The sequence below is a fragment of the Suricata suricatta genome, chromosome 3 (genome assembly GCF_006229205.1).
Source record: "Suricata suricatta isolate VVHF042 chromosome 3, meerkat_22Aug2017_6uvM2_HiC, whole genome shotgun sequence".
In the NCBI taxonomy this organism is placed as follows: domain Eukaryota; kingdom Metazoa; phylum Chordata; class Mammalia; order Carnivora; family Herpestidae; genus Suricata; species Suricata suricatta.
In genome coordinates, this window is record NC_043702.1 from 117613556 (window position 1) to 117639922 (window position 26367).

General features: G+C 43.2%; 1 protein-coding gene and 1 pseudogene across 4 annotated transcripts in view; one reads left to right on the forward strand and one right to left on the reverse strand.

The window, feature by feature from the left end:
* Positions 1 to 26367, reverse strand: part of DISP1 (dispatched RND transporter family member 1) — a 117512-nt gene that overhangs the window by 81371 nt on the left and 9774 nt on the right. The window contains exons 1-4 of one of the 4 annotated variants that reach the window (XM_029934947.1): positions 13770 to 13894; positions 12729 to 12875; positions 10343 to 10452; positions 8706 to 8852 (exon numbers count right to left, since the gene is read on the reverse strand). The exons of 1 other annotated variant lie outside the window; for it this stretch is intronic. In XM_029934947.1, the coding sequence (XP_029790807.1) occupies positions 8706 to 8826 (121 nt within the window). In that variant the 5' untranslated portion in view covers positions 8827 to 8852; positions 10343 to 10452; positions 12729 to 12875; positions 13770 to 13894. Of the gene's footprint in view, positions 1 to 8705; positions 8853 to 10342; positions 10453 to 12728; positions 12876 to 13769; positions 13895 to 26367 lie in introns of those variants that run through there. 2 more of the 4 variants (XM_029934948.1, XM_029934950.1) reach the window with 2 other exon arrangements.
* Positions 22743 to 24969, forward strand: LOC115288034 (annotated as a pseudogene).

Below are 26367 nucleotides of genomic sequence, written 5' to 3' on the forward strand. Positions count from 1 at the left end.
ACACCTTCCTGTCACACCCACTGTGCCTCCCTGTGAAGCCACATGTCCATCCCTGAGCATAACGGAAGCCAGAGTGCACCGTGGAGCCAACCAAGCATTAAATTTAAGGACTCCAGGTTAGAAATAAATAAAAAGCATCAGCCAAAAATGTGAAGTTAAAAAAAAATGATGCAAATCAACTTACTTAAAAAGAAATTACATTCAGATCACAACACTCAGATGCCGCTTTAACTTGCACCTAGGCCAGCTTTAAAACTGCGACCCCCTGAGGACAAAGGTATGTGGGGTGACAAGGCTGGGGCGTCTTTCCAGACATTAAACACATTAGGGGTTTAATAATATTTTTACTACACCTTTAAAACACCTTCTAACCCAGAAGTCCCATGGCCGCAGTTTTCCCTACGACTAACCTCAAAGTTTGTCAAAACAACAGAAACAAGGACTTTTGCTACACCATCTGGGTATCTGAGGAAGAGGAGGAAGAGAAGGAGAAAACAGAAATAAATTCTCCATCAACAGGGGACCAGTTAAATAAAGGTCCGTTCCTATCATAGAATTTTATGGTAAATCTTTATTTAAAAGTGTTTATCTTTGTACTTCTATGTGTTTTTAAATTTTTTTTAATGTTTGTTTATTTTTGAGAGAGAGAGAGAGAGGCAGGCAGAGAGAGGGAGACCAGAATCTGAAGCAGGCTCCAGGCTCTGAGCTGAGCTATCAAGCTATCAGCTACCTACAAGGGGCTAGAACTCCCACGAGATGACATGACCTGAGCTGAGTCAGATGCTTAATCAAGTTAGCCACCCAGGCACCCCCTGTGTGGTTTTCTGGTTTTAATTTACACTTGAAGTCCTTAGTTCTTTCCTTTCCCTGAAGGTTCTCAGAATGAGTGCGTTCCTTAGCAGCCTTTAACTTGATCAATGAGATTTATTTCTTTTGTTACCTGGTTTCTGAAGCCCAAGCCCCCACCGTCTCTCCTCCATCTCTGGCCCCCTCCTTATTCCTGGAAGAAACGCCTGAAATGGCTCAGAAGCCAAGTGTAGCACGTCCACTGGGGGGGGGGGGCACAGAACAGGAACTAGCACACCAACAAAACCACTCACTGTCCCCCCATCTTCCCACCCTGGGACACACTGCACGGGGCTTTGGGCATACTCGTGAACCCTCAGCCAGCATCTGTTTAACTCATTAATGTGTAGAAAACACTTGAAACATTAATGTATTAAACATTTCATCTGGCGGTGAGAACGGGTAGGCATATCATTGGTCATTTTGGTGATGGTGGTTATACCCAAAGGAATCCATTCAAAATACTGTTGAGTTCCTTGATATTTTCACTATCTATCTTAGGCTTTACCTTTGTGCTTGTACAACAGTTTAAACTGAAGAATCTGTACAAGATGGTGACCTTCAAGGGAACAGATACTGGGCAAAAGGACTAACGGAGGACCAGAACTCTCTTCCAATCGCACTAATGTTGGAAAAAACTACCCACTGGTTTGTGGATGCAGCTTCTGCCTCTCAATTCTCGTCTTGTTTTCAGCAGCGATCTACACTGATGACACTGAGCCACCCAGCTATCAATCTGTAAGACCTCCTAACAACGTCCTGTGGTTTACAGTTGTTTCCAAACTATCCTTCAAGAATTTCTTCTGTTGGCCTTGATTTTAAGGGACCCAAGTTTACCCATCAGTGTCTTGCACAGACTGCTCTTCTCATACCCCAAGTTACCCAGTTGGGCATTCGGGGTGTGGCAGACCTGGCTGTACCTTCATCCCCTGCCCTGTTGGGCACTGACCAGCCCCTCCCCCAGGCTTCCACTCCATTCCCCTGCGTCCTCACAGCAACTCCTACCAGCCTGCACCCTCCTGCAGCACTTCCAGGCTCTTCTTCACTGAGCTCCTGCTTTCCGCAGAGCCCACCCCTAAGGCACTTCTCAGGGAAGGCTTTCAAGACCTCCCCCACCAGCTCACGTCTCCCCAGCCCCATCCTAGTCAGTTTGGAGGACTGGAACATCCTAGGCTGTGGGGCTTACAGAACTCCCACCAATTTCTCACATTCTGGAGGCCAGAAGTCCGAGACTAGCATGCCAGAATGGAGGTCTGGTGACAGCTCCCTCTTGGCCTCCTCACACGGGAGAGGGGGTGAAGCAAGATGTCCCCTCTTACTGGAGCACAAATGCCATGCAGAGGACTCCCCCCTCAAGACAGAATTACCTCTTAAAGACCCCCTCTTCAAATAGCATCACACTGAGGGTTTCAACGTAAGAATATGTGGGGGGGCACAAATATGCAGTCCGTAATATGCCCCGTTAGAGGGATCACAGTACTTTGCACTTGTCCTTCAAGACAGAGATTACAAGTGTTATCAACATGTGTCTGGCTGATGAGCTGACCTCTTTCTCCCCGACTAGACTCTAAAGCTGTGTGAGGGCACAGACAGCATCTGCTGCTGCTCAGACTTTATTCCCAGCACTTTTGCACCACTGCACCAACAGCTACAAAAGGCACTTTAGGCAAGTATTAATTCCTACCAAACTGTCACAGAGATATTGTTTTCCCTATTTTATTTGTCTTAGTGTTTATGTATTTATTTCGAGGGGGGAAGGAGGAGAGAGAAAGACTGAGACAGACAGACAGAGAGAGAGAGAGAGAGAGAGAGAGAGAGAGGCAAAAACACAGGGAGACAGAATCCTAAGCAGACTCTACGCTGTCAGCACAGAGTCCGACCTGGGGCTCAAACTCATGAACCGTGAGATCATGACCTAAACTAAAACCAAGGATCAGACACTTAACCTACGGAGTCGCACAGGTGCACCAGCCCTATTTTAGAGATGAGGTCACAAACTCAGAGTAGTAAAGCGGCCAGCACAGTGCTCAGAGGAAAAACCAGTTCCTCAGACTCCAGAAGCCACTCTCTCTCTCTCTCTCTCCCTCCCTCTGTCTCTCTCTCTCTCTCCACTCCCTCTCTCTGCACATTCTCATCTCTCTCCCTCTCCCTCTCTCCTGCTTTTACAGCAACTCAAATATCTACCTTCACTTCTGTGCATGTGAAAGGTTTCAAACCTAAGGAGAAAAAGAGACTAATACAATGAGTGCCTCTGCCGTTGCTTCCCAGCTTTATAGAAATCTTTATATTTATTTTGTCTTCTCTGCCTTTTTTCTTCATGAACTATTACAAGGAAAGTGGGTTCCCCCATGGAACAGTCTGTGACTCCATTCCTTTTCTTCACTCCAAAGACATGACGGCTCCCCTGAACCTGGGGTTTGCATTTCCGCAGGTCTGCGTGCCTGCGGGGCGCCATGGCCCCGCACCAGCGCTCCCACTTTTTACTTCTACTGCACCCCCTCCACAAACTCAGGAAACCCCAAGAAGGGCCTCATCTCTCTCAGTGCCGTGACCGCCGCACTTCAGCCTGGTGAAGGGCTCTCGTAACAACTTCATCTGAAAAGCTACCATGGGAATTGAGTTACTTCCATCTCTTAAAACGTAGAAAGATCAAGAAGAAGATGAGACTTCTGTGTTTTTCTCTCTATATTTATTCCGCCCTGTGTAACATGGTCTAAATCAACTAACCCTTCAAGTTAGGAGCATTTAGATCAGCTGGTCAAGGTTGCCGCAGGTTTCCCTAACTCCTTGGAGAGAAAGAACTCCCTGCTGATGTGCAATGTCTGAATCAGGTCTTGGCTACACTCTCATGGTCTTTTAAGATACTAACTTTGTACTACTTTAATGAAAAAGTAAAAGCCTGCCACAAGACCAACTGATAATACTGCATAGACCTTAGCCAAGAAAAGCATTAATGTTTTGTTTTCTCTGTCCCAGACACACTCAAATTGGTACTGGTATGTTTCTTAGAGTTTTTAAATTGACTAGTGTTGAAGTTTTACGTGAATAATGGCTTTGTTAGTACTACATAAAACCTATGACTAACAAACTTCCAAAAAGTATTTAGATTCAAAAATATTTTTTCTTTTATTAGTAACTGTGACTTAAAACAAACATCTTCAGACCTGAGGCGTCCCTGCTGTTGGAAAATTACAAGGGCATCTGCACTCATCCGGGGTTGTTGAAGGCTCAAAGCCTTAGAACTTATGAAAACCTGCAAAATGCAAAGAGTTTACTTTGTTCTCTTTTTAAATAAAAATTGCAATTGCACTAGGCAATTCATTTCTTGACAAGAGGAAGGTTTGAGTCTTAATTAAATCATGGGTGTGAGAATTTATTAGCCTTGGTTTCACATGGAAACATCATTCATCTTTCATTAGTAAATATACCACCTTAATCATCTCACTGATAAATACAACAGATTATGAAGTAAAATGAGATGAAAATGCTTAGAATCAAGAATACAAGCATTTGGAAACTTTGATCTTAGGGAAAGCACAACTGAAAATTATCCTCACGATGTTCTTTTCTGACTGTGCTATTACTGAAGAATTTTGGTGCATTAGAAACTGTCCAAGTCGAGTCAATCAGGACACAGGTAATCTGTGTATTTCTTCTATGGGTGTAAGGACTCAGATCTGATTCAAGCTTCCCCTCTGACCTTGAAGGCCTAAGTGTCGGCTTCTCAGACACCTTTAACATTTCTAAGGGTGGGCCTAAAGATGGAGGTTATAAGATAATCACTTATAGCTTAAGACTAGTCACCCCCTAAGTGAGGGTCCTGGGCCCACTCTGATTGGTCAATACTCTAAATGTTGTGATTGGCTCCCACTATGTATGGTTAAAGCTACTGCCAGTATTGATAGGGGGTAGGGAGTGGATCGCTGTGCCTGTGTTGCCATTTCCTGTAACGCCCCCTTCCTAAAAAAGCCCCTAACCCGCCATGTTCGGCACTCTCTCCACGTGGATCCAGTGTGTTGGTGGAGTCTGTGAGCCCGAGCTTATAAGCCCGTAATAATAAAGCCCTTTGCTTTCACATGCATGACTCGGTCTCCTGGGTAGTCTCTGGTTCTTGGGGGCAATATTGGAAACTTGGGTATTACATGGGAAATTCCACTAACTGACTTCAATTTAAAAAAAACCAAAAAACAAAAAAACCCACTACCAACGATCTAACTTTGCTCCAGTAGCTCAGACACTAAACTTGGAACAAAAGAAAAGGTTCAATGGCCCCTGCATACAGACGGCATACAAATTCATGAAATATCCCTTATCTTCTAAAGAATCATAAATACACCAAAGCTATCAGATGATTTTAATTTGTACTTATTAGGTATTTTTAATAATAAAATTAATAGATGCTTCTGGTAACAAATTAGAATCACCAACAAAGAAACAGTTAGCAGTGTTTCCAAATTCCACTCCATGGGACAATTAATGCTGGCTGCCTGGCCAGTCTTCCAGGCTCCTTTACGTCGTATACAGAAACACCTCATACACAACATATGTGTGTGTGTGTTATATGTCTGTGTTACATCCCCACATTCCGCACAGAGACATATTATATGTCATATATAGACAGACGCATGCAGGGTTTTCTCTGATTTTTGATAACATAATACAGATTACTCTGCATTTTCACTACTAGCCTGCTTATGTCTTTCACCAGCAGATGCAGAGCTCACACCATCTCTTCAATACCTGCAGAACTGCTCAGAGTGTGGGCGCAGCCTCCTGTATTCCCTGTCTTTTCCACTCGCCCTTCTCTTGATGGACACACATTCACACCCTCCTCAAGTGTTTATCAACCCCTAACCCTTTTGCCGTAGACCTCCTCTCATTAACCCTTCTGTGACAGACACACTGTGAGTACTAGGGAGGGGAAGGAAAAGCTGCCTTTCTAAACCAATGTTACATGTAAGGCTGCCCTCAATGTGCCATATTCTAGCACACCTCACACACTGGCCAGATGAAGCTACATGTCAAGATACTACATTATGTACCTTTGCTTTGAGGACATCTCAGTCTTGAAAGGGTTGTTCAACCTTTCAGAAAAAACAAATTATAACATTATCATTACCACTCTCTTTTAATGCAGCCAAACGACCTCATGAGGAAAATTTATTGTGAAGGATATGAACATTTCCCCACTGTACTAGAAATTACATAATAAACATTCCTAAAAATAAATAATCTCCAGAGAAGCAGAATTTTTGCTTTAAAAGTGTTTCTGTTGTAACGTGATCTATATTATAATAACATTACTAGAGAATCCAGGTGTGTCACTTTATTATGACCATATACTATTCTTAAGATTTTAAGTAATCTCTACACCCAACTTGGGGCTCAAACTCCTCACCCGCACGCCTCTCTGAGCCAGCCATCGTCCCACCAGACAAGTATTATTTTTAAGTGCCACACTAATCATTCACGCCGGCGAATGGATTTTGAAAGAAGAGGAAGACGATGCCCAGGAACAACAAAGGATGACAAGGTGGAATGTGTGTTAACTGGTTTTAAGTGGAGGCCAAGAGTGAACACGTCCAAAAGATGTGAGCTGAAGAAACAACCTAATCCCTGAAACTGTAAAATTTCCAGTCTAGAATACATAAACGGCCAGAATGACAAAGCATTAGCAGGCTGCAGGCTTCTCTATAGTGAAAAGTATTATCAGTAATTAGAAATTACAATAAAATAAGCACCGATGCCTTCAAAGTCGGTGGTGACCTTGGGATTAAAATGCAAAGTCACCACAAAACAGACTCTGGTAACAAGTGTGGCCTTACTGTAGAAAAGGATGTAGCCTGGTTCCTTTAAATATCTCAAATTTAATTTTTATTTTTATCAAAATAACCTATTTACATAGTCTTAAAAGTAGTTCTACAAGGCACTAAATGTGGAGAAAAGGAGCCCCTGCCCCTCCTTTCTTCAGTTACACTTTCTCCTCTTTCAATATTTGTAGATCACATACTCATAACTGCTTTCTAAATTTTTTTAAGTAGGCTCCACACCCAACGTGAGGCTCGAACCCACAACCCTAAGATCAAGAGTCACACACTCTGCCCACTGAGGTAGCCGGGCGCCCTGGGCTTTTTAAGTTTTTCTATTCCAAGCATGAGGTTTCGACTCACACACAGAAGCCATGGAGGTAGCTCTCCAGAGCACCCCGTCCCTGCTCGGGACACTAACATCACCCGTTCCCTCCGGAAGCACTGAGTGCTGGACGTTATTAGGACTAAATAGTCTCTCATAGCATTCTGAGGAGAATCCCTTACAGAATGGCCATCACATTCCTTTCTCAAAACCATGCTTCCTTCTAATCTGCAGCCTCTTACTTTTCTATGTATCTTCTCAACATGAGAATGATTCAGTGAAAACACCTCCAGGCCTGGGGGTGTGCAGGCTGGATGGTGAGGACCTCCCCACCGTGCAGATAGTGTAGAGTGCTCGGACATCAGTTCCCTCCCAGCGGTCCTGAGCCCCCTCCTGCCCTGCAAACACCAGCCCAGGTCCCTGTGGCTGTATCTGCCCCCCCACCCCTTGCCTGCTGACCCTTCTTTATGCCCCAGCCCTTCCAGAGGATTGATCATCTCTCAGTCTCTCAGTGCGGAGAGGAGAGCCCTTATTAGTTCTGTGAGCATCTGCTGTTCCCCAGATACAGCATCTGATCTTATGTGAGGTGTTAATTACAGTCTCTTTGAAATGTCTATTGCTCCTTTATTATTTCTGTCCCTTTGACTTGCTTTCCTCCTGTTTTAGCTTCTTTCCTGGGAGACTCTCCTCCAGCTCCCCTTTGTCCTGTGTGGAAGGTTCCACTGGGAACCCTGCTGTGTGTGTCCCCTTGGTTGGGGGAGGGGGGAATGATCTGGCAGCTGGCTGTAGGCTGAGTCCTGTAACTCAGCGTGCTCGCTCTGGTCCGATTCTGTTTGAGTAAGTCCCACCCTATTACTCAAACTTCTTCTGAGAGAAAGCAAGTCCTCAGGATGGCAGGCAAGGCCCCACATCATCTCCACTGCCCATGTCCCCCCCTCACTAGCCCTGACCTCCTCTCTCCCTCCCCTTTGGCCAACTCCCCTCCTCGCTGCTTCAGTCTGGATTCCACCTCAGGACCTTTGTGAAGCCTGTTCCTCCACCTGGGAAACTGCACCCTGCCATGCCCACAGCTCCCTGCCTCTCCCTGGTCCTTGAAGGATGCTTGCCCTCCCCCTCAGCACTCACAACATCTCATTTCTTCTAACATCCTGTTATCACTTTACTACCTTACTGTTTATTGTCTGACTCCTCCCACAGGGACAGAGATGCTCTGTCTGTTTAGATCCCTAATCCATACCCAGCACCTGTAACAGTCTTCACCCCACTCTGAACTGTGTCCAACTGAAGGTTCTAGAAAACACACCTCCAGTCCTCTGCTAGCGTGAGGATCCGCAATCAGCTGGCCACAGAAGCAGACAGGAGCTCAGAATCCTAGCCCTGCTCATCCAATTTTCTTTCTTTTTTTTTAATTTTTTTTCTGTTTTTTATTTAATTTTCAGAGACAGAGAGAGACAGCGCAAGCAGGGGAGGGTCAGAGAGGGAGGGAGACACAGAATCTGCAGCAGGCTCCAGGCTTTGAGCTAGCTGTCAGCACAGAGCCCAACATGGGGCTTGAACCCATGAACCGTGAGATCATAACCTGAGCTGAAGCTGGACGCTTAACCAACTGAGCCACCCAGGCGTCCCTCATCCAATTTTCAAATACTTCTGTTCTCGGCTCCCATAGCTCATCTGCACTCCACGTCTGTGCCTTTCCAGGCTCTGCTCTTCAACTGCTTGCTTCCTACCTGCTTCCAGCCTGTCCTGTCTTCTCTGCTCCGCTGAGTCGGTCAGCACTGGTCCCTCCACAGTCCAGGCCGCCAAAGTCCTGCTCAGGTTTCTTCTATGGTCATCAGCTCTCCACTCCATTACAGTCAACTCAGTGAGATCTCAGTCTGGGCAGATAACAGAGAATGTGGCCACTTTACCACATTGATCTGCGTTGCTAAATATCTGAATCCCACAACTAGCTCGCTTTTTGTCACACTCCATTGCTCATCAAGAAAAGTCCTGATGATGGCGGCTTCTCAGCTCGCCGCTCCAGTGCTGGCTAGAAGGCTTGGCCACCACAGACACCCTCAGTGGGCAGTGACTGTGCACACACGTCTGTGACCTTGATAAAGCCTCCCCAGCAGGGATAGATACCTGCTCTTAGGAGACTGACACACCAGCAGACTGAAAGTCATACTAAAATAATGTCATCTTAGAAGCCTCTTGGGAGATAAGCAGCGAACCTTTTGTTTTTCATACATTTATCCATTATGTGGAATATCTTAGTATTTTAAATTTCAGCAGAATAGAGCTGGATTAACAAAAAAGGAGAAGCTTAAAAAAGGTCAAAAGATAAACATAAATAGTTAGGCAAGTAGGTAGGCAGGTGGATGGGTGGGAGGTAGACAGACCAGACAGAGATAGATAATTCATGACAGATACACAACGTACCATTTGTTGAATACCAAATATGCTCCAGGCCTATATAGGCTCTCTATACCTACAATAATGTTAATCCTCACTCCAATTCAGTATCCTGTTATCCTATTTAAAAAAAAATTTTTTTTTTTATATTTATTTGCTTTTGAGAGAAAGAGACAGAGAGCAGGGGAGGGGCAGAAAGAGGGAGACACAGAATCTGAAGCAGGCTCCAGGCTCTGAACTGTCAGCACAGAGCCCGACACGGGGCTCAAACTCACAGACCAGGAGATCATGACCTGAGCTGAAGTGGGACGCTTGCTTAACAGAGCCACCCAGGCATCCCTGCTATCCTATTTTATAAATAAAACTAAGACCTGGAGGTCATATGTCACTAGCCTAAGGGCACAGAGCCAGCGGAGACGAAGCCAGAACTGTCCAATTCCAAATTCCATGATTTTTATCCTATACACACTGTTTTTCAGTGTTCACTAATAAGTTTAAAATGCAAAACGGATACATTCTGATCTGAGTTTAACAGAATGTTAAATGGTGGTTACATTTTGAATATTACCCAAAGTTCTATCATTTTCTTAACCAGACCTATATAATAAACATTAAAACCTACTGTCCATCCAATTCAACATTCTGTTCCCAAATGACAAGTGGCATCCCTGCTGTGGCAGGGAACAGCTGCCTTCCATGACATCCACTTCAGAATCTTAGAGGCCAATCCCTGGTACAGTCTTGTTCCTCTCCAAGACCCTACCATGTGCCGGTCGCGCCCTGTGTTGTGTCTAGCAGCAAGCTCATGTCCACCAGCCCTACGACAAAGACCAGCTTTGTCCGTGGAGAGAAGGCCCACTTCCTCCAGTCGCTAGAATTTCAGGCATATTATCACTGCCTTCTCATGGGAAAAGCCAAGCACCACCTTTAGGTTCAGAAAAAGAAAATTAAAAACAGTAAGCAGCCATACCTGGATTAGTAATGAATGACAGCAACACAGCCGGGAATTAGTTTCATCTGGGCTGGAAGGAACATCAGTGGAGGGATTTCTGGCTGCAGCACTGCTACTTGCCGAGAACTCTGGAAATTAAACACTGATGCACTCAGAGTGGAATGTGCCCGTGCAGGTCACAGGAGCACGCACAGCTGCAGCCAGAGGCCTACACGCCATCTAATGAAAGGCTACACATCTGAATACAGTTTTCAGTTTTTCCATGCATACGCAATAAAAAGTAGATGACAGCAATGGCACTCAAAATATTCACACCCTGCAGCTGCCAAGCTAAATAATTCAGTATCTTTTTGAACCGAAAGTCTTTTCCCCCCAGGACATATTTTTGAAAATATTAAATGTTCTGCTAGCTCAGCCCTCCTCCTACAGCCAGCTGCATTCTGTTTTTGAAACTGGAGAATGATGGTCTGCCTCTCTCGTAATTGGAGAAAAACTCCAGTCCCATGAGGTAGGAAGCATTCAAATTATGGTATTCTTAATATTATGCAAAATCTGAACAGATCACAATATCTTAAAAAGAAAGGGGAAAACATGTTTTGAAATTTTAAAAGGAAGGATTTCACACTGCAAAATTAAGCTAGTCAGCTCTTGGTTTCATGAGGCACGAGAAGCACTTAGCAACCTAGGAAGATGAATTGCAAAGCTCAGAATGCTCTGGAGTGACGAGACTCGGTCCCTGACTGCACAGGCATGTGACACGCCTTTCTCTGCTGGCGCATGCTAACCATTTCCAGGTGCTGATCTCGTAAAGGTTAAGACTCATTACTGGCTAAAATATGCTGCTTTCCAAACAGTTTGATGGGTTGGCTACTTCTATATATAATGAAGATAATACAGTTTTTCTTTTAGTTAGAAAATTGAAGAACATCTTTCTAACAGTATTGAGCTACTTCAATCCACTATTTCCAACAGGTCTTACGTCATGCCCCCACCATGTGGACCTCAACGGTACTGCTTCCTGTCCCTACTTTCTACAGACAGGCTCGTGTGAGAGGGGCACAGGAGGGATGGCAGGGAAGAACAGAACATGGAAATCCAGATGGAAAGGTCACGCACAAGGGACTCTTCAGGACAGGGTACACACGCTCTAACTCAGGAAGGGTCCATGACAAGCAAGAATTCACTGACTGTTTGCAAGCTCTCTGTCTGGCTCTATAGGCTCCCTAGTTAAGGGGAGAGGGGTGGGCCTTTGCAAACCAACTCCCATGGGCAGCCCCCAGGGTCTTCTGAAGGGCCCTCAAGCCCCCTACACAAATCTGAAAGTGACTGAAACTGAACTGCATTGGTTCCCCGGGACACAGATTCATTAGTGATCTAGAGAAGCCACTCTCCCATTCCCCAAAATTGTATTTGGCGAAAGCAGTTCGGCATCCCCGTTTACCACTTTAACATTCAAGGCTTTAAAGCACAGCCTTCTGGGTAAGTAAAATATGAGCTGAATACAAAGAAAAAGAAAAGAGTAACAGTGGGTCGACCGGCTGGACAACAGGACCCTGAACTGAAGCCCCCATTCATCACCAGAACATGAAGGGGCACAGATTAGACCAGCCACGTCCCAACTGCACCACAGGGACCAAGTCCAGGCTCTGCAGGGACCGCCTCTGGGACCCCAGCCCCTGGGGCATCAGTCAGGGAGATGGGGGCCGAGAAACACACGGTCAGGGCCTCGTCCCCACCCCTGCAGGGGCTGCAGCCAACACCTCTTACGTATGCATCTGCATGTTTTCATCTCCACGGAAATGTTCCCGTTTCAAGGCACAAATACTGTTGGGCGACTAGAGCCTCTTCTTTCCCGAACAGCCACAAATCATGGCCTGCCACCAACGTTATTATGAAAACACAGAAAATGCATTAATCATCAACACCAGATGAAGGACTCTACTTTTTCTGCCAAATAACTCATTGTAGATGGCATTTTAAAGCCAAAATGATCCTGTCCTCAGGCCCTATTCATTTTACAGCATGGCACGCTATTTGTATACGCACACGTATAAGACACGTACGTACACGTGTACATATGCACATATATGTTTTTCTCAAGGGCAAGGACCTTCAGTGACATGTTCACTCTCACATACCCAGAGAGAGCTAGCACGTGCCACACTCAGTTAACTTTGACTTTGTGAAGCGTGTATCCGGCACTCTGGGAGCTAAGCCTCATACGCAAAGCCAGGATTGGTCACCGGTATTTTCTAAAAAGGGGGGGGGGGGCTTGTGTTTGTTAATCTGGTCTGATTACTCCCCAGCAGAATTAAGGTCCTTGAACATGACCATTTTATTTTTGAGGTCAGAACTATCCTGCGGAGATGGAAGCAGCACTGTTTTCACAACGCAGAGTACTCACCACTATACGATCACGGTGCGCCACCCTCCCAGCCGCTGTTTTCAAAGGAGTATGTTTCTTCTCAGGACTCCTGACGCACACACAGCAAGATGTGTGCAGGCTGTGTGAGATGGGCATCTCCCTCCTCCTAACCTTTCCATGCGACCACTGCAATCCATGGGGGTGACAGTTTTAGTCAAGAAGACAACTTTGGGTCTTTGGCCAACTAGCAAAGATAATCTAAAAGCCTGCATTACTGTTTTCTTAGAGTTGATGTGCCTGCCTTCAAAGGCCTAATGAGAAACCCAAGATGCCGTCAATTTGGCATTTTTTTCCTAATGAATTTGTAAGTGATTCCGATTACACTGTTCTCCCACTGCGTCATTAGTTTCTGAAATAATGAATGCTCTGTTTCCAAGTTGGAAAAGATACCATTAAAATGAGAAGAATCTATTTTGTTTTAACTTGAGCTGGCCATTTGTTAGGAATACTTGAAATGGAAGACATAACCCCGGAATGCCTGATGTATCCCTAAAACCAGTAAAATTTTTAAAAGCAAAGCTGTTGTATCAGGTATTGAAGCACAGATGGCAACCTAACAATGAATGAGCTACCGGGGAACCCTTAAGTCCCTTCTAGGACTCTATTGTGCAGACGCCCTGGCCTCCCTGAGTGCCGAGGACAGACTGCAGGCATCATCTGGATCCAGAGAGTTCCTCTGATACCGCGGGGCAGATGGAAAGGGGCCCAACAATCAGCTGGGAGGGGAGAGCTCCTGGAATCCTCAGAAACTCTGGGAAAGAAGGATGGAAGCCCTCCCTTAAATAACACACCTTCATGCCATCTAGTGTACAAGTCCAGGATCCGACCGCACCCTCCCCCCCCACCTCCCCCCAGGCACTGAGGAGCTGCCAGGAGCCCTGAGGCAGACACGGGCCCACAGGAGGAGGATGAGAGCTCAGCCCAGGGGCCCCCAGACAAAGGAAGGGGAGAAACAGAGAAGGGAAGCAGAGGCCAGAGGAGATGAACATGGAGGGAGCGCCCAAGGGAGGGGCTGCTGACCTGCAAACCCCTGCACCTCTCTCACGTGACCGCCACCTCGGTGTCACCACCAGCGTGGGAGATCCTCTCGTACGCATCACAGCTCCAATGGCAGGGCACAGCTCTTATTCTCTCTGTAGATCTTACTGGCTAGGAAAAGGACAACGTCCCCAAAAAGGCGCAAGAAACAATATAAAATTACAGAAGTTATCAATAGGATGAGTACAAAAATTACTCAAACTGGGGCACCTGGGTAGCTCAGTTGGTCGAGTATGAGACTCTGGATTTCTGTTCAGGTCATGATCCCAGGGTCGTGGGATCGAGCCCCATGTTGGGTTCTGCACTGAGCATGGGGCCTGCTTAAGACTCTCTCTCCCTCTGCCTTTCTCCCCCCTCACTCACTCACTCACTCTATCTAAAAAAAGAGAAAAAAAAAGCTATCTGGAGTTAATGACCTTTTATTCTATATGAGCAACATTCTACAATGTGCATCTGGAACAAAATAATAACCCAAAACACATAAAAAAACAAGTTAATAAACAAAAAATTTTAATTTTATTCTTAACTGAATCGAATTGTTTCAAAATCCCTATCATCAACACAAATCCCATGGTAACCGTTCCATTTGCTTCCCTGCCACATGGCACAGTGCCTCATACTTTATTTTTTTGCATTCTGAAACACTCAGTGTCTTAGAAACAGCTTTGAAACTTGGCTCATGGCCTGTTTGTAATTGATACTACAGCTTAAATACCTTTCCACCAAAATTACACTAACTTCAAAATACTCTGGGATCAACCATTAAAATATTTTTGTTTCTCGTACAACACTAATGAGCACCAAATGTTAGAATTTGTTTTAACGATCTAATACATCAAGGATTTTCTGAAAAGGCTACATCAGCTATCCATTTTATAATGAAAGGCAGATTAGTCAGTGTGATACAGATAATACTTGAAAGATTTAATACTCAACTGTAGAATCAAGCATAAAAAAGTTAAATTCAGAAAGCCTGCTCAATCAGTGATCATAGTTTTTTCTTTGTAAAAAGACCAAACTCCTGCTCTTGAAAGCCTCCTTCCCTTCACTCTTTATATAAGCCACTCAACCATCACCTTGATTTCCCTCTTCCTATCAATCGTATCAAAGACGAGATGCTGCCATGCTTCCCTACACTTTCTTATCCTACAAAGGAATATAACGTACCCAAGACATAAAATGAAGGTAAAGGAAATCTCAACATATCAGGTTTCTTAAAGCCTGGTAAGAACCACTGATATGACAAGATTTTAGAAACATGTAAATGCTCTTTTAAAAATACAGAACCAAAGAACAGAGAATGAACTATTTTGGAGGTCTAGCACTTTAGGGACATGCCAGTTGGCGCATGTCTCTCGCAGCTGCAGCACACACTCCAACAGGGAGCGACACACTGGTAGGCGGAGTGGCTGTCACAACGGTGACACACCTATCTGCCTTTGCTGCTGCTCTTCGGTGGTGGGGGCCCCACTTTCAGACCTCCTCCACATCCAACCATCACGGCTGCCATACCCTCCATAATTAATTTCGTCTACCTTTTCCAGCATCTTCTCATTTTTCTTTTTCTCATTTTTTCATTCTATTTAATACTTCATGACATTCAGTCTGGACTTTTACAGAACTGAACAGATGCCTTTCCTTTTGACTTAGCAATTACTAATCATTCCTCTTAGCTGTAATGGTCAAGTCTTGGGTTTCTGTTTAATTTTTTTTTTTAATGTTTATTTGGTTTTTGAGAGAGACAGAGTGTGAGTGGAGGAGGGGCAGAGACAGAGAGAGATACAGAATCTGAAGCAGGCCCCATGCTTCGAGCTGTCAGCACAGAGCCTGACACGAGCTCGAACCCACGAGCTGTGAGATCATGGCCGGAGCTGAAGTTGGAAGTTTAACTGACCGAGCCACCCAGGTGCCCCCCCTTGTTTGTTATTTTTATCACTGCTCAAACATTTTGTTTCCTTCTTCATCATTAAATATGACCTCTCTTGCCTATTTCCATGTTTCATTCAACTTTCAATTAGGATACGGCTCACTAAATAACTAAGGTTTTATGAGAGATGCCATACTAAGAATTTGTAACAGATCAATCTGCAAAGAAAGGATTTAGCAAGCAAATAGCATAAATAAGATTCATGTAATAGAAGCTAAAGCTTTTGAAAGAAATGTATTAGAACAATCTCAAGTATTTCGGAAGTACCTATATATTTGCACCTGAACTAATTATCAGACACTGTTATTTATGCTTTAAAGAATTTCCAGAACACTTGGGTAGTTCAGTCGGTTAAGCATCCGACTTTGGTTCCAGTCATGACCTTTTTTTTGGTCCATAGTTTCAAGCCCCACATCTGGAGCCTGCTTCAGATTCTGTGTCTCCCTCTCTCGGTGCCCCTGCCCTCCTCATGCTCTGTCTCTCTGTCTCTCTCTCAGTCTCTCTCCCTCAAAAGTAAACAGACATTTAAAAACATTTTTTTAAAGAATTTCCACCCAGAATCACCTATCTGGGAATATCCTGTTAATATAATTTGAGATGAAGTATTTACAGTGATAAACTGCATTTTAAAAAACATTCTCTATTTTTTTAGGTAACCTTGGATTTGCATAACTTCCTCAATAGTTGGAATTAATGACGTTTATCATTCTGTCACTATTAATCAAGTAGAGAGATTGTCTTTTGTAAATCCCATGTCTACAAATGCAAGGAATTATAGTATATAAATTCAAAGAAAATTTATTATACCTTAAATTTCTAACAATTTCTAAGTGTTATTCCCTAAAATCCATGTATTAACTAGGGATGAAATAATAATGGGAGATTTCTGATGGACCGTTATTCTGAAACCTCAACAAAATAATATACTGTCGCACTGCTATACTGCACCGCAGTATTTCAGTCTGCGGAGCACAAAGGACGTGAGACAAGCAACAGAGATTATGGGGAAAGGGCTCTGTGTTCAAGCAGATGTGGGAAAGGTGGGGCTAAGCCGGTTATCACTACTGGGCTTCTCAGCACCAGTCACGTATCAATTACACTGCGGCTCCTCAGCGCGGGTGCTGACCCACGCACCTGCATGTGCTGGGAAGGATGGTATTTACACAACCGTTCCCCAGGTGGTGAGCGCAAAACCCTACTGCAGAAGAGCATCTCCCAAAACCAGAGTCCCACAGAGTGTACTCCGGCAAACACTGAGATGCACAGACAACAGGCACTCTTGTTGCTATTTTTCATCTCTACGATACAGCAATTTCTGCAAGGTACCGTCCTTGTAAAAGTGCTGGTTATGTGGGGAAAGAGGGAAGGCACAAAGTTACAAAAGATGCACGTGGGGCATCTGGGTGGCTCAGTCAATGGAGCATCCGAGTCTTGATTTCAGCCCCAGGATCATAGGATCAAGCTCCATGTCAGGGTCTGCACTGAGCGTGAAGCCGGCTTAAGATTCTCTCTCCCTCTACCCCTCTCCTGCTCATGCGCGCGCTCTCTCTCTCTTTCAAATAAAAAAACATATATATAGTTCTTATTCTTCCCCTACAGGAACACCTGAAAAGACACAAACGGTGCTCTGTCCACATTGAACCGTTCTGCTGGACCTAGAGCTACAGATGATCCCCCCCCTTTTTTTTTTTAATGATAGGTTGTGTTTAACAGATGCCACAATGAATTTAGACATTCCATTTTTAAAAAACTCAGGCTAATGGGGACTTTACACAACTAAAACACTAATGCCCCCAAAAACTTTCAAAGAAGAGCTGCACGTAACCACGGTCAGAACGTGCATGGAGTGCCTGATCTGTGGCACATCACACTCCAGCCTGACAAGCCCACATCTTCAGAGCACTCTCCCAGACCCCGGAAGTAGTCCGCGAGCAAAGACCGTCCAGTTCCTCAGGTCCCAGGGCTGTTAGCAGGCCGAGGGCGTTCCTGGGCCACAAGTCATGAGGTAACCCGCACAGATGTCAGAAGAGCAGCTAGAGGTCTACAGATCCAACAACTCTTTCTTCTGACCCCTCAGGCATGCTTCCGACGGAAAGAACACTCTACCAAGAGAAAGGTAAAGCACCCCAGGAGGCACACATACCCTTTTTCACTTTGAAATTATGCCCATTTACCACCATCAATGGTTTATCAATGTAACTATTACACGGCATGTGGTTACAAGTATAACTTTTTAAATAACAACATATTCATTACATAGCTTCACAGTAAAAGACAGTGACTGTCCCCATTAGAAAATTTCTATTTTAACAAAATTTTACTATAAATAATAAGATAAGCCCCACTCGTACGGGCGGTCTTCAGGGGAGAGGGAAACGGTTTTTAGAGCCGGTAGTGGTGAGAAACAGTGTGCCCAGCGTGGCGGTGAAGCACACACTCTGGAACTCAGACGTGGGGCAAACCCTGCTGAGACACGACAGGCTGGTAACTCTGCACAAGTGGCCCGACTTGTCTGTGCTGACGCCCCCAGGCGAGTGCCGGGGTACCGAGAGCGCCTGAGCAGGTTTTCATGCGACACCACCGACGGAGAACAGGGCCAGGCACACAGTACGCACTCCATAAATGCTGTCACATATGGTTTTATTTGTTATCGAATCCTATCATAAGAGAAAATTACGTGAAATAAAGCTTAATAATCTTTAAAATTTTTTTTATATTTATTTATTTTGAGAGAATGAGATAGAAAGCGAGCAGGGGAGGAACAGAGAGGGAGGGAGACACAGAATCCTAAGCAGGCTCCAGGCTCTGAGCTGTGAGCACAGAGCCAGATGCAGGGCTTGAACTCATGAACTGTGAGATCATGACCTAAGCCATAGTCAGACGCTCAACTGACTGAGCCACTCAGACGCCCCTAAAGCTTAATAATCTTTTAAAAAGGAGTCAAATACCTAGGGAAAGCAAATGAAACATTGTATTCAGAACAGAAGGATTTATAGATGAAAAAGATATGTATACCAGTTTAGATTGGTCCGTATTCATTCATTCTTTCATTCAATCATTCATTCATTCATTCAAACAATAGCTTCTTATATGCCCAGCACTGTGCGAGGTGCCAGAGTCACAAAGACAGATAAAATCTTTAACCCCAGATTCCTCAGGCACTCTGCTCACTCTAGCTTTTATCAAAAATTTAAAGTTAATGAGCTATATGTGTATAGTATTTAACTAACTGGTATAACTATACACCGAAATGTGGTTTTGCTGTACGTGTTCATTAAGAACTTTCTAAACGTGTCCCAAATGAAAGCTGATGGCTGGTGATCTAGACGGACAAGCACACGTCATCACATCTTCTCTTCACTCCTGCTCCGGACTCAGCAGGGAATTAAAGCACATGAGAAACAACAGCCTGGCTTTGAGAGCTAAACTGAGAAGAGACTGGTACTGCTCTCTGTTAGCGAATAGCCTGACTGTGGGGTACATGGGTGGCTCAGCTGGTTAAGCAACTGACTTGGGCTCAGGTTATGATCTCACAGTTCATGAGTTCGAGCCCCCGCATGGGGCTCTATGCTGACAGCTCAGAGCCTGGAGCCTCTCTCTCTCTCTCTCTCTCTCTCTCTGCTCCTCCCTCCCTCACACTGTCTCAAAATAAACAAACATAAAAAAAACTACAAAGAGTACTTTGCTTGCACTGAGAAAAGTAAATACGGATAATGTGAAGGATGCGGCCTGCCTCTCCTCTGGGAGGCAGATTTTCAGCTGCCTCACCCCCTCGGGATTTTGCGGGTGGCCGGCTGACGTGCAGCACGATGACGCACACTCTCTTTCTAACGTGGCCACTGGGTCTCCCCTGCCTTATAATCTCTAGATTAGACTATTCAAGTACACACCGTGCACACAAAACTTCGATCAACACAAATATATGGTGAAATGGTATTTAAAAGAAAACTTTTATACAGAAACTTTTAAAAAGCTGTAAGTCTATAATCCTTTCCTGAGCAGAGAGTAATTACTTAAATACTTCTCTCCCTCTGCCCCGACTCAGCAGATGAAATCAGCACTATATTTCTAAATATTTAGGAAATCATATAGTATGTTCCTAGGAAAAGTCCCTCAGATTCTAGACTTCTCCATTCCTTGCTAAACTACTCCACTGGACAAATTTAGTTGCACAGGTTCACCTATAAATGGATTTTTAAAAATTTTTCATTGTGGAAAAATAGATATGAAATTTACATTATTAGCTATTTTTAAGCATACAGAGTGTTAAGTAAATTCACTCTGTGTACAATCAACATCCAGAACTTTTTCATCTTGCAAAGCTGAATCTCTAGGCCCAGGAAACAACATCTCCCTGTTTCCCCGTCGGGCCCCTCCCAGCCACCACTCTCCCTACTTTCGGTCTATGAATCTGACCCTCTAGATCCCTCCACTCCCTGCTTGTGACCGGCTTATTGCACGTAGCATCTCACTTAGCAGTTCATGTTCTCACAGCTCAAGGTTCATTCATGCTGAAACAGGGGTCCGAACTGCCTTCCTCGTTAAAGCTGAATAACATTCCACCGTCCGTTACCCCACATTCTGTTCATCCATCATCCACCCATGGACATCCATAGGGAGTTTCCACCTTCTGGCCAGGGCAAATAATGCTGCCGTGAACGTGGGTGTAAATTAAATGATTTTTCAAAAGTTCAGACTACCAGAATCATTCAATGATGCTTACGAAAGGTAAGAAAAATACAAAGAGTCAAGGAAAATCAATGTATCACTTGGTTTTCTAATAAAGTATGCTACTTTCCATTCAGTGGAATGATAAAAAAAAAAAAGCAAAAAGCCCATTTATTTACCTGAATTATCACTAAGTTCTATTTCTTCCACAATTAGTTTTAAAAGTCAACCAGGTCAATTAAACAATAACTAATTTTGATATTTAAAAAATATATATGAAAGGACGCCTGGGGGTCTCAGTGGGCTGAGCGTCAGACTTCAGCTCAGGTCATGATTTCGCGGTTTGTGGGTTTGAGCCCTGCATCGGGCTCTGTGCTGATAGCTCGGAATCTGGGGCCTACTTCAGATTCTGTGTCTTGTTCTCTCTATGCCCCTCCCCCACTCGTGCCCGCTCGCTCGCTCGCTCTCTTTCTCTCTCTCAAAACTAAATAAACATTTAAAAAAAACTTTAAGGGGCACCTGGGTGGCTCAGTGGGTTGAGTGTCCAACTTCGGCTAAGGTCATGATCTTGTGGTTCACAAGTTCAAGCCCCATGTTGGGCTCTGTGCTGACAGCTCGGAGCCTGAAGCCAGCTTCAGATTCTGTGTCTCCCTCTCTCTCTCTGCCCCTCCCCTGCTTGGGCTCTGTGTCTCTCCCTCTCTCTCAAAAATAAATAAAACACCTTTTTTCAATTTCTGAAAAATTAATACATGTCAAGAATATATCATGCAGAAATCTCCAGAAATATTTTTCCATGGCAGATATTCTTATAATTTTATGGAAAAGCTGAAAATGATGCCTGATTTTTTTTTCATAAAACATCCTTACAACTTCTTTGACTGAAGTACATTTTTTTTCAAGCTCCATATTTCACAGAGGAAATATAACATATCTGCTTTTGAGAACCATTTAATCACATGATCAATGAAAGCTTCTTAAAAGTTTAAATTACCAGGAATGAGGAACTACTGTTGACTATTAGGAAAAGGTATTCTACTGAGACACAGACACTTGAGAAATGAGCACAGTATATGGTCACATATGTCAGAGCACTGCCTTCATGACCTAGTTATGTGTCCAGTGTTCCTCACTTCTTAAATTACATTCTGGAACATTCAGTATCCACCCCAGCCTCAGCATCAGGTCAGACGTGCTACCTTACAGCCGCCTCCTTCTCGGGCACCATCGCTAGCTGATACACCGGGGGCCAGGTCCTCACGGTCACCCAACAATCCCTTACTTTAAGCAGTTTCAAGACTGTTTACTCTGCTGTCCCTGGCAAATATGAGGTATCTATGTGTACCGTATGGGAAAAGGTCAAAAATTCATTGTTTCATTAAAAAGCCATATTGCAAGACAATTTGGAGACACACAAGAAAATATTAATAATAGTTTCTTAGAGTCAGACTGGGAAGGTGGGTAGGAAAGAGGACTTACTTCCATTTAACATCCGACAGGGGATTTTTAAAGCAGTAAGACTATGGGCGCCTGGGTGACTCAGCCGGTTAAGGGTCTGACTTTGGCGCAGGTCATGATCTCAAGACTCGTGGGTTTGAGCCCCACGTAGAGCTCTGTGCTGACAGCTCAGAGCCTGGAGCCTGCTTCCGATTCTGTGTCTCCCTCTCTCTGTTCCTCCCCTGCTCACACTCTGTCACAGTCCCTCTCTCAAAAATGAATAAAAAAATTTTTAAGCAATAAAACTATTCTTTCACCAACTAATGAACCATAATGGTGGATATGATCTGCATTTGTCAGATTTCAAAACTGTACAATATACAGGGTGAGTCCTAATGTAAACTGTGGACATTAGTTAATAGCAATTCATCAACATTCATGAATCCTAAGAAACATTTACACTAATGGAAGATGTTAAGAAAAGGGGAAGGAGGGATATATCAAAAATCGCCAGCTTTCTGCTCAATTACTCTGTAAACCTAAAACTGCTTCAACAGTAAGTCTATTAAATAAAAAAGAAAATCTGTAGTGATTTTTAAGTGACCAGTAGCGTAGGTATCTAATAAAATAGAAAAACAAATTTTAAAACTGTTAAGAACTAAATATTTTAATCACACAATTGATGCAGACTTAGGGGATGGAATCGATATATGCCATGCAAATTAAATTGCAGTGTTTTCTAGGAGACGGGTGCGTGCACAGAGGAATATACATAAGAAGCAGCAGCAAGCTCTCTGCAAGCCAAGGAAAGAGGTCTGGAACATACCCTTCTTCTCTTCTGGCCCTCAGAGAAAACCAACCTTGCTGACACCTTGATCTTGACTTTCAATCTCCAGGACTAGAAGATTTCAACACTAAACTGCACAATGTCTTTGAAACCAAGAGCAGTGGATTTTGATGAAACACGGAACAAACTTGTAACGACAATCAGAGCAGTGGTCACGCTGGAATGCGTCGAAAGAGCAACACGGAACGACGGCTTCTCAGATGTCTGTGCTCTACGTGTGGCCTGTCCTGAACCCCTCGGAGAAAGACTTTATACAGAAACTAAGACTTTTTTGGAAAATCACGTACAGCATTTGCACAAGAGAGTTCTGGAGTCTGAAGAGCAAGTACTTGTTATGTATCACAGGTATTGGGAGGAGTATAGCAAAGGCACAGACTATATGGACTGCTTGTATAGGGATCTCAACACCCAATTTATAAAAAGGATACATTGACAGAAGCTGACCGTCAGTATGGGTATGGTGGTGTAGATATGAAGGAACCACTTACGGAAATAGGAGAGCTAGCGATATGTGGAGGAGATTGATGGTTGAACCACTTCAGACCATCCTTATCCGAATGCAGCTCCGAGAAATAAAAAATGATCGTGGTGGAGAAGACCCAAACCAGAAAATAATCCATGGGGTTATTAACTCCTTTGTCCATGTTGAACAGTATAAGAAAAAATTCCCCTTCAAGTTTTATCAGGAAATCTTTGAGTCTCCCTTTCTGACCGAAACAGGAGAATATTACAAACAAGAAGCTTCAAATTTATTATAAGAATCAAACTGCTCACAGTACATGGAAAGGGTTCTAGGTAGATTAAAAGATGAAGAAATATGGTGTCGAAAATACTTGCAACCAAGTTCATATACTAAAGTGATTCATGAATGTCAGCAACGAATGGCAGCACACCACTTACAGTTCTTACATGCAGAATGTCATATTATCCGACGAGAAAAAAAATGACATGGCAAATATGTATGTCTTACTTCGGGCTGTGTCCACTGGTTTACCTCATATGATTCAGGAGCTGCAAAATCATATGCATGATGAGGGCCTTAGAGCAACCAGTAATCTTACTCAGGAAAATGTGCCAACACTATTTGTGGAGTCAGTTTTGGAAGTACATGGTAAATTTGTTCAACTAATCAACACTGTTTTAAACGGTGATCAGCACTTTATGAGTGCATTGGATAAGGCCCTTACATCAGCTGTAAATTACAGAGAACCCAAGTCTGTTTGCAAAGCACCTGAACTGCTTGCCAAGGACTGTGACAACTTACTAAAGAAGTCAGCAAAGGGGATGACTGAGAATGAAGTAGAAGACAAACTCACGAGCTTCATCACTGTTTTCAAGTATATTGATGATAAGGATGTTTTTCCAAAGTTCTACACAAGAATGCTGGCGAAGCATTTAATGCAAGGGTTATCTATGTCTATGCATTCTGAAGAAGCCATGATCAATAAATTAAAGCAAGCCTGTGGTTATGAGTTTACCAGCAAACTTCACCAAATGTATACAGATATGAGCGTCAGTGCTCATCTCAACAATAAGTTCAACAATTTTATCAAAAATCAAGACACAGTAATAGATATGGGAATTAGTTTTCAAATATATGTTCTACAGGCTGGTGCCTGGCCTCTTACTCAGGCTCCTTCATCTACATTTGCAATTCCCCAGAAATTGGAAAAAAGTGTACAGATGTTTGAATTATTTCACAGCCAGCATTTCAGTGGAAGGAAACTTACATGGTTACATTATCTCTGTACAGGTGAAGTTAAAATGAACTATTTGGGCAAACCATACGTAGCTATGGTTACAACATACCAAATGGCAGTTCTTCTTGCCTTTAACAACAGTGAAACTGTCAGCTATAAAGAGCTTCAAGACAGCACTCAGATGAATGAAAAGGAACTGACTAAAACAATCAAATCATTACTTGATGTGAAAATCATTAACCATGATTCAGAAAAGGAAGACACTGATGCAGAATCTTCATTTTCATTAAATATGAACTTCAGCAGTGAAAGAATAAAATTTAAAATTACTACATCAATGCAGAAAGACACTCCACAGGAAACGGAACAGACTCGAAGTGCTGTAGATGAGGACCGGAAAATGTATCTTCAAGCTGCCGTAGTTCGTATCATGAAAGCACGAAAAGTGCTTCCGCATAATGCCCTTATTCAAGAGGTGATTAGCCAGTCAAGAGCTAGGTTTAATCCTAGTATCAGCATGATTAAGAAGTGTATTGAAGTTCTGATAGACAACAGTACATCAAACACAGCCAAGCGTCGGCAGACGAATACAGTTACGTAGCGTGATGTCGCTCTCCTCTAGCGTGGGTGTGAGAAGATCACTGCCATCACCATTTGGTGTGTTCCTGTGGGAAAAAGCAGGCCTGTGCCTCCATAATTTGGTCATTCGGCAGCCCCTGTTTTTCTGCTGTTTACAACATCACCAGTGCCATGTCATGAGCATCAGAGAAAATGCCTGGAGATATTTCAAGCTCATGTCATTATGACATTTCTTAAAACTTTATTAAAAGGATGAGTGAAGTATTGCTGAAATGTGGAAATTTGGTTGGGTACCATGCTTTTTCTCCCCATCACGTCTGCAGTTTATGTGTGTGTGTTTTTTTAATGTATCTTAAAGGACATAAAATAAAAAACTTAAATATTGTAATATGACAGATAACCTAATAATTGTATCTACATTAAAATGACAAACATGATATTGCTGCTTGTCAAATAAAAATAATAAAGAAATAGAATGCCTTTTTTATGTGGATGGAGTATCACACATAATATAAATATTAATATTCATGAGTCATCAAAGCAGCTAATGAAGCTTTAGTTGCATTTTTATCTGAATGGTTTAATTCACTCTTACTCCTACTTAAGTCCTACATGACAAAGGTCTAGATTATTGTTCTTTAATGCATAAAAATGCATTCAACATAAAGAATGTTTATTTTTATGGATTGGAACTACATTAGATATGAGCATTTTAAATGTTGAGGATTTAATTCTATCAAGAGTTTCTGGTGATATGCTTACACTGCAGAAATAAAGAATGAGGAGACTGTGAAAAAAAAATTGCAGTGTTTTCTATTCGATAGCAAATATTTTGCCACTTAAAGAAGGTTCGCATCCAGAATATAAAAATCACAGGAACTAAAAGATAACGGTTATTCCAAAGAGATGGGCCGTGTACACTAGCCACACACTGGAAGGATCTACACTCCAGATCACTGTTTCTCCGCATTTTGTTCATTATCACCTAGGGTGTCTTTTTAGACGTTTTCCCCTGGCCATGTTCACTCGTAACAGTTTAGTACACCAATAAGCTCAGTATCCTTTCATATTATGAGTAGTTACCCTCCTATATAAACTAAACTGTAGTTTCTTGTTTCTGTATCTTACAGGCAAAAAAGATGTACTCAACTCTAACTAGACCTTCCAAATTTTTAATCAAAGATCCTCCAAGCTGTACAGTTTTAAATCCAATGTATCTAGGACACGCATGATTTATTTCAGGGTGAAAAAAGGAAAACATCAATTATTATAATTTTTATGCTTTCAGCAAGAACATTTACTTACCCTAGAAAATGCTAAAGGAGGAACAGAAGCACCTACCAGCCTTCTGTTTTCCAATGAGATACTTATCAGAAAATGTTTACCAGAGGTTAAAGAAGAGAGGCAAAGACCTGCATTCCGAAG